Source organism: Liolophura sinensis, chromosome 6, assembly GCF_032854445.1.
Source record: "Liolophura sinensis isolate JHLJ2023 chromosome 6, CUHK_Ljap_v2, whole genome shotgun sequence".
NCBI lineage: Eukaryota > Metazoa > Mollusca > Polyplacophora > Chitonida > Chitonidae > Liolophura > Liolophura sinensis.
In genome coordinates this window covers 58,787,035-58,805,487 of record NC_088300.1, presented here as the reverse complement: position 1 = coordinate 58,805,487, position 18,453 = coordinate 58,787,035, and the positions used below count along the sequence as shown (strand labels likewise).

Below are 18,453 nucleotides of genomic sequence, written 5' to 3'. Positions count from 1 at the left end.
GCACATGTTAACTTCCCACCTTGCATTTCTGCCGTTTCTCATGTAAGCGCAATATTCTTGAGTATCATTACCATACATAACACCATTCAAATAAATCTTCATGCATACATAAATCAAACCTGCTTATAAATCAAAACAGAATGTTCCCAAATAAGTCCGTATTCAGCATAATACACACCAACGAACACTTCTGATCCAAAAATAGGATCTAAAAGATTCATGGAGGGAGATGTTAGAAATGCAGTTTTTGTAGAGAAGGAAACACAGGTACATCCTGACAATCTAGAGGTATACAGCTGTAGAGAGTGAAAATTAGATATGCTCCTGATCAACCAGTAGCAGTACAAAACCGATAATAGTACCACAGTTATAGCAGTACAAAGCTGATAACAGTACCAAACTGATAGCAGTACAAAAATGAGTGTTCGAGCACATCGCAAACACAACACACAGAAAGCAAATAAACAAATGCAAAAGCAGCAACCTTTTACAAGTAATTTAAATTAAAGATGTCATCAACATGCCAGACAACTCAAACTAATTCAAACTATTACTAGCTTCTGTAATATCCAGTTTGTACATGTATGAAGCAAAATACAAATACAATCTCAAAATATCATAATGAAGGAACTTAAGAGAGTTGATCAAACATATCAGATGTGCATGCTAATGACAAAATCTAAAAGTAAAATCACAACTAACAAGGGCCTGACCTAACTGGTAAACAGATTTTTGGTTCAAGTCTTTACAATGGCTAAGTCAACTGATTTAGGAAGCTCTATCATATCAGACATCTGACATGGACACCCAGGTACTATGTCTACCTAGTAAGATGTTGAGTCCAACTGTTCCTACTGGGCAATTGCTGCAGCAGTAGCAGAAGCAGCACTTGCGTCTAACATACCATCTGGATATAATGCAACATTCAGGACCATATTCACGTAGAAAGATGCAATTTCTGAGCTGTCAACAGCAAAACTGGTTCCCACTGAAGGGCTGCATGGCAAAGCTAGTGTATGGCAACACCTTATATACAGATCCACATGTGTCTTCAGTAGGAGGGTATAGGCTGACAGGCATACACTCCCAACAGAGAACAGACTTCATCCATACATGTACATGTATGTTATATTAAATACTGTACATACACACATGCATGTAAATGATACTATTTTTTACCCACTCTAAAACTTTCTTTTGCAAACTAAAGTCAGCAAATATGGCAGCCTGCTTGTAACCAAAACTCACTCAACAAAGACACCCTTTTAATAACATGTCTATTTCACTAGGACAGGCAAAGAGTGTTTCAAGGACTTCAAGGATTGTTCTTCCAAAGAAATATGACCACTGTGTAATGTCATATTGAACAGTGTGACCATGCAAGATTGAGACAATGCAGGTATGAATTTAATCCCAGATATCAGATTTAACATATACTTCACCTTGTATGTCACCTAATGTACAAATGCAGACATTACAACAAATGAATTAGTACATATATGTATTTTAATAACAATTTGAGCTATTTAAAAAAAAAAGCACAAAAAAACCCCTCAAAGTTAGTGAGCATGGTAAACTTTTCAACAAATTCGTCCCATACTTTTTTTTTCTTTATGTTGATGTTAAAGATTTAGAAGACCAGTGATTGCACAAGCTCAAATCTCCGTAAAACATAAATAAAAATGCAGCAAATCAGACAAGTTTCCATGACAACTTACCTGCAGGGTGGTATGGGTAATAATCTAAGGACAGTTCTGAAGTGTGATCTGCATGGCTCCTCCTTCTACAGCTCGCTTATAACTCTCGCCTGCGGGGATGTCAGAGAAAACAAAAACATGTCATGTGACAAAACATAATATTAAAGTGAGTGGAGTGGAAAAACGGATTCTCATACCCAGTAATAAATGAGTCTTGTCAACGGAATAAAAGGGGTGTTGCTCTCCTTATGTATACGAAGAAAAGCAGGCTCAGGAGTAAATATCATAGAAACATGTCTTTTTGGACAGTTATTGATGAAGATTAGGCTTTTAATGTATTTATTTATGCTTGATTGGTCATGTGTTTCTGATTAAAGGTTAGGCCTTTTAAATATATATATATATTTACATATTTGACAGGTTTTTACACTGTCCTCTAATATTTCACTTATGTGAGAGCAGTCAGATTCATGGGTAAGAAAACTGAACAAAACGACCCTTACCAGGAACAGTGTCATCACACAGATGGAGGTCGATACGGCTTGATATCGAGATGATACGAGGTTGATATGACATCATATTTGGCGAAGAATCGGGCAATGGGTGTGGCTGGAGTGCTTTGTTGTTGTCGCAGTTGATGGCGCAGTTGATCGGCAGTAGGGCCAATATGACCTTGTTTCTGAGAAAAAACTCAACAAATTCATTGAAGTTTCCATACCATTTTACACAATATTTATAAATGGTCAATTTGCAAAAATTCCTAATTCATTCAAGGACGTAATTTACACTTCTATTTCCTGCTTATAAATTGAACAATGAAAGAAATGAGTTTGAACTTTTGTCCGTGTTCAGAGAAAATTGGTGGTTTGAGAGGACAGAGTCTGAAATTTCATTCAGAAGAAATTCCCAGTAGGCCAGTTTTCTATTTTTTATCCTTCGATATGATAAAATCATGCAGTGGTATGAAAAAAAAACACTGCTTCAGCACGCAAAATCAATACGTTTGGGCTGGTGTATGAGTGTAAATAATTTAATAGGTTGCACTGCAATGACTTCTCAGCTGGAATGCAAGCAGACACATATTTTCAATTATTTATAATGGTGCTCTCTCCATAAATATGGACGAGTTTAGTTTCAGATGTCCTTGGTCTGGTGTCAACTCTTGCACAATCAGCAGTTGTCTTGTAACCACTTCATCATTGCAGTCAAACAGCTAACACAGTTTCATATAAACATTATTGCCTTAAATTCTAAAATTTTATCTCCATATAAAGTCAGCTTCAACTACACAGGCTACAGATTTCCTAAGTTAACCACCTGTATCATTACAATCAAATAAAACAGGACTGTAAAAGTGCAGGTAAAAAGAACTCTTTGAAAGTGACAGATTTGAGTTAACTTGAGTACATGTAAAACAGCCTGTGATGAAAAACACGAAACTTTTATGGAAGACATAAATGAATTTACAGTTTGGTGGATGCAGTAACTTAAGTACCTTAAGTTTTTCAGCAGCTAGTTTTTTGCTCTGCTCTGAAGATTTCTCTATAGCTTCTTGTAGAGACCTTGAGTAGAGGATGGCTGCCTTCAGCTGAGTGTCTGTGAGAACCCATAACAGATCATCCAACAGAAAGATCACTCGAGACGATACCACACTACAATCTGAAACAGATCCAAAACAGATCATCCAACAGAAGGATCATTCAGAACGACACCACACTACAATCTGAAAAAGATCCAAAACAGATCATCCAACAGAAAGATCACTCGGAACGACACCACACTACAATCTGAAACAGATCCAAAACAGATCATCCAACAGAAAGATCACCCAGGATGACACCACATTACAATCTAAAACAGATCCAAAACAGATCATCCAACAGAAAGATCACTCGGAACGACACCACACTACAATCTAAAACAGATCCAAAAGAGATCATCCAACAGAAAGATCACTCGGAACGACACCACACTACAATCTGAAACAGATCATCCAACAGAAAGATCACTTGGAACAACACCACACTACACTCTGAAGAAAACAAAGATCCAAAACAAATCATCCCACAGAAAGATCACTAATAAATGACACCACACTACACTCTGAAGAAACATCCAGAACATATCACTCAAAAGAAAAATCATTTGAGAGGGCAAACATTACAATCTGAACAGAGATCCAGAACATTTGAAACATCCAACCGAAATGTCACTCAGTCTTATGACAGCACACTACAATCTGAACAGGGAGATCCTCAACATGTTATCCAACAGAAAAGTCATTTAAGAGGACACAGCACTGGTTCCACAACAGATCCTCAAAGAGAAAGATCATTCTGCAGATCACAAAACAATCTGTATCAAAGATCCAGAACAGATCTCAAAAGAAAGCCCACTTGAGAGAAAACCACATTTCAATCTAAACAAAAAATTGTACAGATCGCACAACAGAAAGATCAATCTGCAGAATGCAGAACACAGAACTGCAATCTGAAACCAAAAATTCCATAGCAGATCTTCCATCAGAAGGATCACTCTGCAGGAAATCACAATAGAATTTAGAGTACACATTCTACTCCACAAAACTCAGTTTAAAACAAACTCCATAATGGGTGATCAGACAAGAAAATAAATTAAGGAGAACATTGCTATAGGAACAAGAAACCCACTGGCAATTCAACAAGCAAAACGGCATTATCCATTATACTACCATCAAACCCAAGGATTCCACAACAGGTCATCAAGCAGAGAGATTACACCAGAAAACACTATCCTACTATCATATAAAAATGTTAGATTGCATAAGTAGTCAGTCAGCACAAAAAGTTTCCACCAAAATTAGATGTCAACACTATAAAGAAACTCACAAAGTCCATTTAGAAATATACACATACAGTTAAAGAAGATTCAAAGAGGAACATCACTCAACATCAAATACCCAACAATGAATATATGACTTGTGACAAGGCATCTCACAACAGGACAGTAAAATCAAAGATCAGCAAAAGAGAACTTTTCCAAATTTTCATAACCATAGAAATATTTGCAGCATAAGGAAAAGAGCAATACAAGGTGAGAATGAACAATAAATAAGCACTGAAAATGAAATAAATGAATTATTCGTAAATCTGACCATGAAGTTTTTTCTTGAGAGTTATCCTGATCTTTGATTGGTTGGCGATCAGTCGTAGAGGTGTACTGGAGATAGATGGGTCAGAGATGTTGATGCCGTTGGCCTCAATTCGAGTGGTTTGCCAGTCCACCTCCTTGAACACCAAGATTTCTCCTTTTTCCAGGTCCTTGATGCGCGTCGTCCGCAGATCTGTGACTTTCTGCCAGTTAGGGTTTACACTGTACACTTGCACCCGAGACAACTGTAAAATGAGAAATCCAAATTGTTTCAAGTGATTTTTGACAAAATGTATCTAGCTGACAGTGCAGGAAAAAGTTCTCATAAAGCAACTGGTTGCAAATGTGTGAAAGATTCGCGAGCTCTACACGACTTTGCTTATTCTTGAATTCGTTCGCTCATGTGTTGGTAAATATGAAAGTTACTACTGATACTTAATAGATGTATAGCTTTACATCCATAAAGGTAGTAAAGCCATAGTTTACAGAAGAATATTATTTTTGCAGCATATACAAACAAAAAACATGTCTTTCGTCAGAATATGTCCATCAAACAGCCATGTAGATCTATATCTAGGCTTGGTGTAGTGCAGAAAATCAGATAAGATAGCATCTTCAAAATTATAAGCAAAGTGATTCTCCAGGTAAAGTTGTTTATCAGCTGAATCATCCAACACATCAGCATGTACATGTATATCCAACTTTACCCCATCTTTATCATCAGAACTTAGCAATGCCTGGGCTTTGTATGTCTTACAGCAAAATAGTGATTATAATGTTGATTATTTGAAAGCCTTATCACTTTCTGGATTTCTTTTTTTCCCCGGAAAGGTATTATGATGATGACAACAAGCACATGTACAAGGAATATAGTACATTTGCATGGGCACTGTCCAAAGCATAGGTACACTGTAGCACTAACTTCATATAACTATCGCTTTGTAAAACAGGCCTCTGATAATAATTCAAAAAAAAAAAAAAAAAAGAGTCCTGAATATTGACAATGCTGCATATCAATGCGACTGAGCTACGGTAGTCATATAAATGTTGGACAATCAAGTGCCACTACATGCTTAATCATTTTCCTCAATAGTGTCTAAAAAAATGCTTTAACCAATAAAGTCATAAACAATTTTTCACAAACATTTAACTTTTTGGAGACAAGAGACATAAAGTGGAGCCATAGTTCCTGGCATGATTATAATGATTTAGTGAATTTCACCAATCTTGTAATATGGCCCATATAACAAAATAAACCATGCGATCATTGTTCACCTCGCTGGATAGTTACTTGGGAGAGCCTTGCACCTTTGGCAATATACAATTTCACATGCATCACTGCTCTATGCCATAAACGAGTGGACAAGAATTTACAGCAGATTGGGCAATTTCTCTTCACCATATGGTGATTATGAAGTAAAAGGAAAGGCCAGGAAATGGTCAACTCTTTTTGATGCAGTGACCTGATTCCAGCATGAGCTACACTCAATCTCACATCTGAGATCACCATGGTGACAGCTTCAAGTCATTACATGTGCGGCAGAGTCAAGAATAATAACAAGATGCAATTAAAATTGTGATTCTCCATTATATAAATAACTTGTAGTTTGGGCTTGAGAAGAATAAATAATTAAAACAGATTCAGAATAATTTTGATTCTATGCAACACACAAAAATACTTTACTACATAAAGTATGTAAAAAAGGCCTTCTCTTTTATTCTGGCTAAAACAAAGATAACGATTTTAAAAAAATTAACAATGAATGAAAGATTATCAGAGCTACATGTATTTGAAACCATAAATTGTCATTTAATGTACAACATTTCTGTGAAAACTTACACAATGGGGTTCAAGAAAGAACTATGAGTGTTGTTTAAATTATATTTATATCTGACTGCATTTAATTATAGCAGAAATGTGTCTGGAAATATCTCACCAAGAAAATGCCATCTTTATAAAAATTAACAAGATAAAAAATCAGCAGTTTAGATGTTACCAGCATGTAGGATGTACTTCATCACAAGCAAGGCAAATTAGAAAAATAAAACATGATGCTGGAAGTTTGCTACAAGTTCTCTGAACGGGAAACCCTTAGGCTGGTGAACATGTTGGTATTTGTGCTTCATCAAGTCAGGTATAATGACATTAAATCATCTCTGCCAAAAGGGTTGGCAAAAGTTGGCATTAGTTTAATTATTTCACACGGCTGGCCTGGGTATTATACAAGAGCCGTTAGGTTAAGCCTTGGAGAAATCAATCATCCATCTTTACAATACTGGCCGTTTTTTTTCAGCTGGTGCCTCGGTCTATCTGGAAGCTAGATAAGGAGGTATCTCCTATGGGACTTCCAGTAAATAATTTTTGCCTTAGCCAGAGGTGGATTAGACAAGTGTTAAAAACAGGTTAGCTTGTTTCTGTGTACTGATTATGGTCGACAGTCTTTGGCAATCAGGCTAATAAATCACGCATTATCGCAAAAACTCAAACTGTACGTTCAGGAGGAAACATTGGGATAAATCAGCCAGGGGAATGTGCAGCTGGGAAGGCTGGCCAATCTGCTGTGTTAAGTAACATCGTTATTACCCAGGATTCACACCATTTCCCCCTCCACACAATTTATGACAATAGCTCAGACAGTCTTTAAACGACGACCACAGTTGGTGAGGCAATTCAGCCCAGACCCATAGCTCTGATTATGCTTTAACAGTCCACCTTGTTTGACAGTTGCAATACAGGAGTAATACAGAGGCGGAACCTCTGTAAATTACATTCGTTTGATGCTTTTTCTTTTACAACCAAGGCTGTCATGCCAGGGGGTCTGGGGGCTATAATAATGGCTATCCTGAATTATGGTAATCTGGCATTTCAGCCTCAATTTATCTGCTTACAAGACAAAATGTAATCTCTACATACTCACCTGCAAGGAGGCCGCAAAGGTTTTTGAGCGGAAGTTTACGTTCACAGAGTTGATAGCCACGCTCATTCCATCTATCACTTTATCACTGAAGCCATATTTCCCTCCAGATCTGACAAACAGAACAGGATGGATTTGATCACTTGGGATATCACGTATGACTAATGGGCTGCGCTAAAGTACAGGTCATCACACCCTGCCTAAATCACATGGGACAAAACCTAACTCCAAGTATTAGAATCTGTCAGCAAGCACAGCCATTGTGCTTCAGGAACTGTCTGGACTCGTACCTTAGAAAAAATGGTTGTGAGCAATAAGCTATCATTTTCCTGAAAATTTTTAACCATGCATACAGCACGCATCATTACATGAAAAGTAATTACATCATTGATTACATCAAATCATTACATGACATGGTGTAGTTCGACTTGCAATCATAAACAATGTTCATGTCGAGAAGTCTGAGAGAACCTTACAATCGTGAGCATCCAGCCAAGTCTGACCAGATTCGTTATTTATTCATGTACATGTAGGTCAGCTGCCATTGACGGCAACTGTCAGCTCTTGAAATAACAGTGTGACTTTCTGGTGACCTGTTGCATGTGAGGTACATGTATCACAAAAGCTCAGCTGCACGGGCACCAGCATCTGAATATCGACACAACTGAATGCTTCGGTTTGCAGAAAATCAAGTAACACTGCCTGTGACTGAATGCCCCAGTTTCTTCCAGACGTTGCAAGTTGCTCAAAACCCAGTTGCTTCAAGTCGCAACATCGATTTACACCTAGCTTTTAATCGCAGTCACAACAGTATACGGAAGGATTTATAAATTTACTGTAAATACCAATATAAATTTTGACTTTAAAAGGGCAGGGTGACCCATGCACCATATCTCAGGGTTCTTCAGCGAATTTCATTGGCACCTAGGTAGGCTGTTGGCTGTTGGAATCAACTAGCTGGGAAGCCTACCTGTAGGAGGCCTGTTCTGAAGGACTATTGTAGGGGCGAGGTGTCTCACATGTCTCCACCTCCAGCAACACCTCATCCAGCAACTGCAACATTAGAAACAGGTAACACTGATAGCCCAAGCAGTAGAAACATAATTAAAACAATGCACAGGCAACATTGTTAGCACAGGCAGTAGAAACATAATTTAAACTGAATACAGGCAACACTGTTAGCACAGGCAACATTGTCAGCACAAGTAGAAACACAATTTTACCTGAATACAGTAACATATAATAACATCTAAAAAATGAAACAATGGCATCAAATACAAAGAGTCATCAGTAACAATTAAAACAGACAGGGGTTATAAATTTATACACTGTAACTATAATGTTAACTGCTAGCAAACAAAGTATTAACAGTGGTTATCCCAAAATGGGTAATCCTTGACATACATGTAAGAATTAAGTCAGTGGGATATGTTTAAGGATTAGTGTCCAGATTTAGCTACTTGTCCTAAGTATAAAGATTATAACCAGTTTAACAGTATGTTACCAGGAGGGCCTCTGATAAACGTAATCATGACAATAAATCCATCAAAAACAATAGATTTACTACTACAGCCGATCTCCAGCTGGCCGTCCGGTAAAGCTCAGCGAGTGACGTCATAGATTGCCAATACAAGTCTAGCTGGCCTATATTACCTGGGAATTCGCATCAAAACAATGTCATTTTCGAGCTGGATTCTAGCTACACAGAAGCCACTATACCGCCTTGTCAATTTGAACCCATAGTGGACAACAAAATTCCATTTAATGACACGGAAATCTCTGGTCATACTTCATATTCCGAGTTTTCAGACATTGAATTTGATCTTTGTCCAGGCATTTCCAATTTCACTGGCAATATGGACTGGTAAGCTGTACATGCAGCTTTATCCAGTGTTACACTATAGGTTGTGTGTATGTCAGATTCAATATTTACTAATTCTTCTTTCTGTTCTGATCACAATAAATATCACTCTATTCGCCGAGTGAATTTATTTCAGAAATGGGTTCACGGGAATTAATGTTGGTGCATTTAATCAAGGCAAATACCGAAAAAACATTCTGACAACTGTTTAATTTTCCTAGTTACATTAGGGCCGGAATTACTCAAGTATGTCAAACAGGTATTATGAAGGGTGTCTTTAATCCTCTTCTGTTTCCTGCGCTGTCACTTATTCTTGTTATCTGGATCAGAGATTAAAACAATGGGCGATGGGTTATCACTATGTAACATTGCTTGTGCACGTAACCTAAGCAGTTCTGGTATTCAAAGAGATGTTACCTGTTTTCGCACCTATGATGAGTCATTTTTATCAACCACCAGTATTTCAACCCCAGTCATTAATTCTTGATTAACGCAGTCAAGCAACATGATAAGTCTTTAATTGTTTTCAGTTTTAATCGTCCTCTGTAACCAGTCAGACAGTCATTGTGTTGTTGTACACAGTTCACAATTTAGAAGTTCACTCCTTGGTCCACAGGAGAGACACAATCAACGGGATAGTGTGTATCAAAGCGAAATTCATTGGAAGCCATCATGTGGTTGCATCTACTTTTCTTTCACTTTACTGGCATACAGAAGGCTGATCTCCAGGGTTCTTCGATGACCTGTTTTTACAATCGTATGTATGCATAACAGCAAACCATTTCGTGGAGAAATCCTATATGCTTGTTGTCACCTGTGTGGCTTTGAAGTAGTGAACCAAATGGTGAAGCTCTGACAGTTTGTAAAGGTTGGACTTGTATGTGTTATTTGGTGGTTACTACCAAAAGTTGGCAAAAAAACCTAGCAAAAAACCTAGCAAAAAACAAACCTAGCAAAAAACCTAGCAAAAGAAGACAGATGTTTATTATCTTGAATATAAAACATATGGAAAATACAACTGCAATGAAGTGCATACTGGATGTAAATTACTGTATTTACAAGATTACATTTCACATTGGTGTAACCCTTCCACCATACTTGATTAAGATGTGTCCCACATGGAGCCAATTCAGAGCCAACTATGTTGTCATGATAGGCAGGAAGAATGGGACGACCTTCGTACATGTATAAAAATTTCACGAATGAGGTTTCCAGTTGAGCCACAAGGAACCAACCACCATTTACTTAGAGAGCTAGAGAAAAGTCCTCAGATAAAGTTCTCATTTTATTCATTGAACAGTAGAGACAGCAGGTGTTTGCAATCTATATTTCATTTTACTGTGTATCATTATGTGTACATCTATTTAATTTTACTTCTTAAAGTATTTATTTAAGAAGTCAAAACTCATACAATCTAACTTAAACACTTCACTGTTAGCAGCCAATCCAGGGGCCAGAAACCATCATAGGCAACAATGGAAGGTGATTATACATGTATAGTTACCATGACAGCATGTTAAAGACATATGTTGCCATGGTAGTTACAATCAGCTATAGCTTTTGATTGCTTCATTGAACAAGGCCTTACATTTGTCAATGTCACAATGGAAGACACTGCTGTCTGGCATCAGAGGGTCCCCCAACAAATCACTGATTAACACTGACTTAGTGGAAGACTCAGCTCATCCGGGCAGCCCTGGGGCGCATGACACAGAGACGCTAATTTGTCAGGACTCTTGCTTCCTGACTACCACGCAGCCTCAGACAATTCCCTTGCCAATCAAATACACATCTCAACACGCTGTGAAGTTGGTTAATCGCCAGACTTCCACGAATTGTAAAATAATCAAGGTAAAAAGAGTGCTGTAGACGCATGTCCTGCGGCGTGGGAATTAATCAGGCGCTAATAACCTGCAAGAAAAACTGACCCGTCCATCTCTTCCACAGGTCAATAGGCACATTGAACACCTTGACCAGGATTCATCACCTACAAGTCACACCTTCCTTGATAGCTTTTATGGAAATTCAACTCACTTTGAAAAAAAAAATATCCTTTGTCAATGAATGCTTGAAATTAGGAAAAGATCCAATAATTGACACAGGCATCCTCTTAAAGAACATGGTACAAAAAAGGGCATGTTATCACAGTTAAGTGACAAGCCACACAGAAACCACGTGCAATAAATAGACAATATCTAAATCTCCTACAGGTACATGTACTTAGCAACATAAGAAAGCACCTCTTTACAGCACAGTCTGTAACATCCTGCTTATCACTGAAAACACTGAATTTACAGGCTTTTTAAAGGTCTCTCTTTTAGTTAACAATGATAACATTAAAATGTCAAGAACTACATGTACCTGTCAGCTAATTGTATCAATCTTAACCTTCAGAGCAACCACTGTACACACAAAATACATGTCATGATGAACATGTGTTTTAAGCAGAGTTTTTCAGAAAAACTTTAGTACAAAACCCCAAAATATTCTGATATGATTAATAATATATACCTGTAATTGTTGTTCCAGTTCCAGACCTTTATAGTTATAGAAGATATGTCCATATCTTGTATATGTATGTATAATGACTACTTGACATGTACTACGCAGTTGTCACAGCGTGTCAATTGTCCCTGGACTTACTCATGTTGTGCATCTACTCTGATTTAGTCTGATTACCTAGCTATGTCAAGACATTTATAGTCACCTACTTCAAGCCTTCTGACAGCTAATTTATTGGTATTCAGTATTCAGAAAAAACCTTATATATGTCTACCGAATTAAGCTCACAAGCTGATTATTTTGGCTTCCTTTTCCTCCAGTTTAATAAAAATCAATCGCTATCTGAATATTAGTGTCTGTCTGGCATGTTTAAGTAACATGCAATTTGAAGCCTTATGAGTCTTTCTCAAGAGATTCTTTGTCTTTATGACCAAGTATGCCTCAAACAGAACCACCAAGGACTTGGACGGTTGTGAAAACCTGGTGTAAGTTTTAAGGCCTGTCAATGAGCAGACTGACCCTAATACAATAGTGCATGGACCTGTCATGACGAGAACGTCACTCACAGATGGAAGATGTGAAACTATGCCCATATTGATTGGACAGAAACACCAACGACGATGAAATTAGTCACACTTGCATGGTTTTTGATTGGATCATCTTGATGCAGACACTTGATTTATCATCTCCATATTGCAGAACCCAGATAATCTTGTTGTCTTCTCCGCTGAAGAAAATTGGACAACTTCTACGCTAATGTACTCCACAAAGTTCTCCACTATCTTTGACGACAAACGTTATAATCAAGGAATCTATAACCAACTGAAACATTTCTGTTGCCACAGATGTGCCTTATCTTTCTGATCTTTTAAACTAACTAACAAGTATGCCACTAATTTTAACTATAATTATCATTTGATATAATTAATATGAGATATTACAAGTCACATGTTGCAAGTATCCTTTCAATCTTTATCTACTAGAATTTGGTTAATACCAAATGACCGGAAATACATACGTAATTTTAACCATATGGGCAAGTCATGGCTGAGTGGTTAAAATGCTGCCTTTCAATTGCTATAGTACCGAACAAATGAGATGATGGTTCATTCCTAGCCTTGGACAGGTAAAAATCCTCTATATTTTCATACCTCTACTGTTCTCCATGCCTTTAGTGAAATTACATGTAAACCATAAGAAGTCATACGACTGTTAACTTGGTCTTACTCGGTGCTCCTTGGAAGATCACTAGCCTTCCACCCATATGACATTCACACTGAACATGCTCTACAGAAAGCCTGTCAGTTAGCTGCCAAAGGCCAATGGCTTATTCCAGGTACTACAACTTCATAAAACTACGTACATGTAAATTACCACAGATCTATACAAGCTGACTGAAAATGCCTTCAGTATGATGTTAAACGTGCACGAACCAAATAAATAAACAAATTTAAATAACTACATACATGTATGTACTAGTAACTGACACTATCATGTATGACATGATCACTGAAGTGTAACAGGAAACATGCTGTTTGAAGCACTACAGCTGCGGCAGGAGTTACGAGAAGTCTCGAACTTCACAACTATCCAAGCCATAACAAGTCTCAAGGATATTATCATTAAGGAAAATCAATACTAGTACCATTTGTTCTAATGAGAGGGTGATGACACTGTATGGCATGGAAGAACACATAGACACAGTGATTCTCAGAGACATTTGAGTAGACAACAAAATGATGAACCAGTTGTAATTACATATGTGCTGTTCAAAAATTGATTTTTCACCTGACATAAGTCCCACCTGAGCTAGGCAGATCTCAGTGTTTACCTGCCATCTGGACATAAGGCCTACCAATCCGACTAATTATAATCTACCAGAGTGTCTCGACAGGAGATCATTGTATCTGGCATAAGTGCCTAGATTCTCCAAACAAAGGATGCTTTTAGTCAAGCAGCTAGCACTATGCTGCATCAAATCTTCCCGATATAAATGTAACACAAGTAAGACACTCATCAATGAAAACTGCAGTTATTTATTTTCAGTCTGTTTCAAAGGCATCAAATTCCATGAATGGCATCGCAAGTTGATCACTTGTCATTAACAAAGAATTACAGTGACACCACATCAGCAAAGGTGTGACAAAGGACAAAAAAGGAGTAGGGACATCCAAGCACAACAGCTAATTGCAAATGTTTCCTGCAAGATGACGCCTCAACGACCAGGTCATGTGAGAACTCGATCTAGCCTGGAACACTCTCTGGCAACCCTACAATTAGGCCAAATTTGGGAACCAACAGCCAATCAAATTACCATGGTTCCAAAGGACTCTTAGCTGTCTCATGGCCTTTTCTCCAATACATCCAACCTTCCTTCATTCAAGCATAGCAGAAATACATTCATATTCCTGTGTAATCTAGTATCTTCATCCTCAAAATGTCAAAGTTTCATATGATCCTCAGGCTTTAAAGTCTGTAACATCTTACCTATTTGCATGTATATAAAATCATCTCACATACTTTGTCAGGAAAATGTTGAGGAAAAAACAAACACAAAACAAATTTTGGAAGAAAAACATATGAATGAGAAATGAGACAAGTACATGTAAACAAACCACACCTTACATGTACACGCTGAAACCACTGTAGCCTCTGGCACTACATGCAACTATCATGTTTTCATCCATTAAATCAACTAGATTCAAGCATTCTAGTTCTGCAGATGAGATGCTATATGTACATACATGTTATCTGTCAGTAAATAGTTAAACACACAGATGTTTAAAAATCAGACCTGCCCATTCCATTTATATGTGGAATATATACCCGCTACCCAGGCAAATATATACCACTGCCCAAAGTCAGGATAAGTTGAAATACTGGTTTTTCAGTACGAAATCATTTATTACCAGATTGTACACTGGTCTATACAATATAACCTACAGCCAGGATAGCCTGCCATTTGGTGTCAGGGTTTACATGTAAGTAAGAGGGGCAGAGAAGTGTCAGGGCAAGCACCAGCCCTAAAGGATCTGTAGGCTATAAGGCCATGTAATAAGGCTAGCCCTAATGAGTTCAGCTAGCATATGGACCCGCCAGTGATAGCCCAGTCTTGGTTTCCACGTTCCAGACCTGCTGGCAACATACACCCTTTAAAACAATGACACAAAGTGGACAAAGCTTTCATCCTCGTTACCAGTTTCATCTCCTCCAAAATGGTTTTGGCTGCAAAATGTTAACCAGATCTGCTACTTTACGCAGATAAAGCCTGTTTCTACTTCCCATTAGCTAAGGCATCTTGATTGCATAATCCCATCCTTGGAGACAAGGGAGTGTGGACTATCCCCATAGCATTTGCCAATGTAATCCAATTTAACAGCTCTCTGCTTGGTCCTAACTGCTCCTAATGGGAAGGCTAGGGTTCCATTAGCAGTGAACTGTCCACAACAGTGCTGTCAACAAGCTGAGTGGTGGCTGGTAGGGGAGAAGCGGAAGGCAGGATGCTCCCTGTCTCCTCCACTCTCTCAATTCCCTCCTCAAACGACAAGGGAGGGGGGCAGCTTATCAGGTTCCCTGGAACAACCCTCTTTGACTAAAGCCTGATCCAACCTTTCATCATCTCAGACCAATGGCCATGTATCAATTGACTTCCGCTGAAGAAAGGGAGCAACCTTTAGGAGGAGTCCCTTGAGATTGTTTGATCTGGTACACTTGCTACTCATGAGCAATTTCACCGACCTTACAATTCAAATTGTAACTCTAATTTGAGTTATTATCTATTTTAAAGAACTTATCATGTACATGTAACATTTACTTCAGGAAATCTGTGTCAATTAATGAACAGCCATAGACAAATACATGTGTGCAAGGAACATATACATCTCATCAGGTATACATGTACTTGGTACATTACATGACCTCATACTAGAAAAGCGAAAATTAGAAGGTCATCAGGTACACGTAGATGTACCTGTAGGCAAACTCAAATTTTGTACAACTTAATAAAACAAAAAACAAACTAACAACCCCCCCCCCCCAAGAAAATCCCCTAAGAAACAACAACAAAAAAAAACAAGAAAATAATACGTATGGACAGCATGTATGTTTTCCCAAATATCAGAAGACAGGAATATGAAGGTTTTTACTGTAGAATAGTAAATGTATGTGTAATTAATGCTCATGAAACTAATTGATGAAGGCATACATACATATAAGTACATGTATACCATGTTGATTAGTTAGGCTTTATTCTCAGAAAATCTGACAATCTTCTGCAAGACTTTGAAAGAGAAAAGCAATTTCCATGAAGTCTTGGACCATCAGTATGCATGGTAAAACAAAACAATCCCATGATCTATATGTCAGTGGTTTATGATATAGATAATCCAAATGCTATAGGATTGTGTGATGTGTGGGCATGCAGTCTCTGTCATACAGAGAACAAGGAAGTGGGTGCAATCAGCCACGAGAAAGCTGACAACACATCTTTTCACAACCATCAGCACCTACAAATTCTTAATGGAGTCTCTAAGTCATTATTTCGTGCTGCCATTCCAGTTCTTCCCCACAGCATCCACATAACTACACGTTCACGCATAGAGTGGTGACAAATGGATGGAATTTGAATCCCAATGGTCTGTCATTCACAGACATTTTCAATCCGACCTCCCTGCTTTAAGAGGTGGTATCTATCATTTAAGAGATTGCTCATGGGATTACTACTGGTCAGTCATATACCGATACACCAATCTTCTGGCTGCCATGGCTGTAAAAAATTTGCACTCTTTCAGGAGTACAATCTGAAATCTGAGGATTGTTTCCATAGCATCCTAGGCCAAAATTAGAATATTGTTTTTTTGATGTTATAAGCCCTTTATAACAAAACAGGGTAGGTAGGTCATTTTTATGAGTATAATTTCAGCCAACAGTTTGTGCTAGCATTTTCAGGTCCTGTACAGAGGTTGTGAGCATGTGAAAATATGACCAAAATCCTATCCACATGATCATTTTGACGGAGTGAAGTTGAACCTCGTGATCTATTAAAACAAATTCTATTCTGAGAAATCTGTTTCGATTCCTTAAATTTCCTCATTTTGATTAAACTTTCTGAGATTTAGGGGATTCTTCATTCATGTGCAAGGTTTTCATTCATAACTGGAGAAGGAGGTCAGAGCTCAAAAGTAGGCGGCTGAATTGAAAGTGATTATGTCACAATTACTATTGATTTAAATAATATGAATGTTCAAAGTTGGCGGCTAAGGTGACGGCAGTAGACAGCTGTCTGCAGCCTGCTACATCCCCTTTGTGAACACCCTGCATGCGAAGGATCAAATATTTATTATGTCTTCCATACAACATACATCATTCAATGTACATGCTTATCTGAAAGTATGGAGAGTGTAAGCACCAAGGTGGGCTTCAGCTCAGATAACCAGCTTTGACCTAATTTACACTGTCCAAAACATTTATATATGAGGAAGAGGAGAGCCAAAATTATGTTGTGTTGCAGATTAAAGGATGGAACATATTAGCCTTGTCTTTGTATGTCAACTTCCCTGTATCCATTTTGAATGCACTTGCCCTTTCCAGCCTCACAACCATTGTTTCCACTTCACAACAATGTATCAGTAAACTTATACAGTTTCTATCCACCAAAGTTTTCTCAGAGTCTGGTAGAGGTAATCTCAATGACAGCTCAGGAAATTATACCAATATATTCCCAGCTACATGGTCCCTAGCACAGACTTATGACAGGGAGAAAAGGTATCTAGCATAGACTTTTGACAGGGCGAAAAGGTATCCACACACCTGAATAGCCTTTTTTTTTAAAAATTTTGAGATCTCTCGAAGGTTATTTTTCCAAGGCAAAAGAAGGGGTTTATATGGGGGCCTCTGATACATGTGAAATGAGAGTAACACAATGGTGGATGCCAACACAAAAGGGGCTCTGTAAGGGATTCTTTGATTATGAAGCTTTTAAACAAAAATCTTCTGTTTTGATAATGTTACAGCGGATATTATGGTGTAAGGTCTAACTTGTCACCATGACTATACCAGTCCATGACTGAATTAATTTAATTCAAAAAAAAAAAAAAAACTTGGGGATATACTTGAGTGGGCTACACGTAGAACCTCAGCTATAGATGTAGCTTCAGCCACTTGTCCATGGAGGTATAGGCCTGTGTCCAAGGTTTGTCAGTGTTTGTGAGCATTTAGCACCAGTTATAATCAGATCCACACAATTCTCTGCAATTCAGTTTTGCAACAGTAGGTGTGTTTTAAAGGTATAGCGTGGACAAAAGAATTGGATCACAAAGAATTCTATATCTTGCTGTCGAAAGACGCTGAC

The 18,453-nt window shown here is 38.0% G+C and overlaps 1 protein-coding gene across 1 annotated transcript in view; it reads right to left on the bottom strand.

Annotated features, from left to right (window-relative positions):
* The window catches only part of LOC135466135 (bridge-like lipid transfer protein family member 3B), a 62,678-nt gene that overhangs the window by 16,075 nt on the left and 28,150 nt on the right, over positions 1-18,453 (bottom strand). The window contains 8 exon segments of the mRNA XM_064743504.1: positions 1,719-1,757; positions 1,760-1,807; positions 2,201-2,246; positions 2,248-2,376; positions 3,193-3,356; positions 4,831-5,071; positions 7,745-7,853; positions 8,712-8,794. Of these exon segments, the coding sequence (XP_064599574.1) occupies positions 1,719-1,757; positions 1,760-1,807; positions 2,201-2,246; positions 2,248-2,376; positions 3,193-3,356; positions 4,831-5,071; positions 7,745-7,853; positions 8,712-8,794 (859 nt within the window).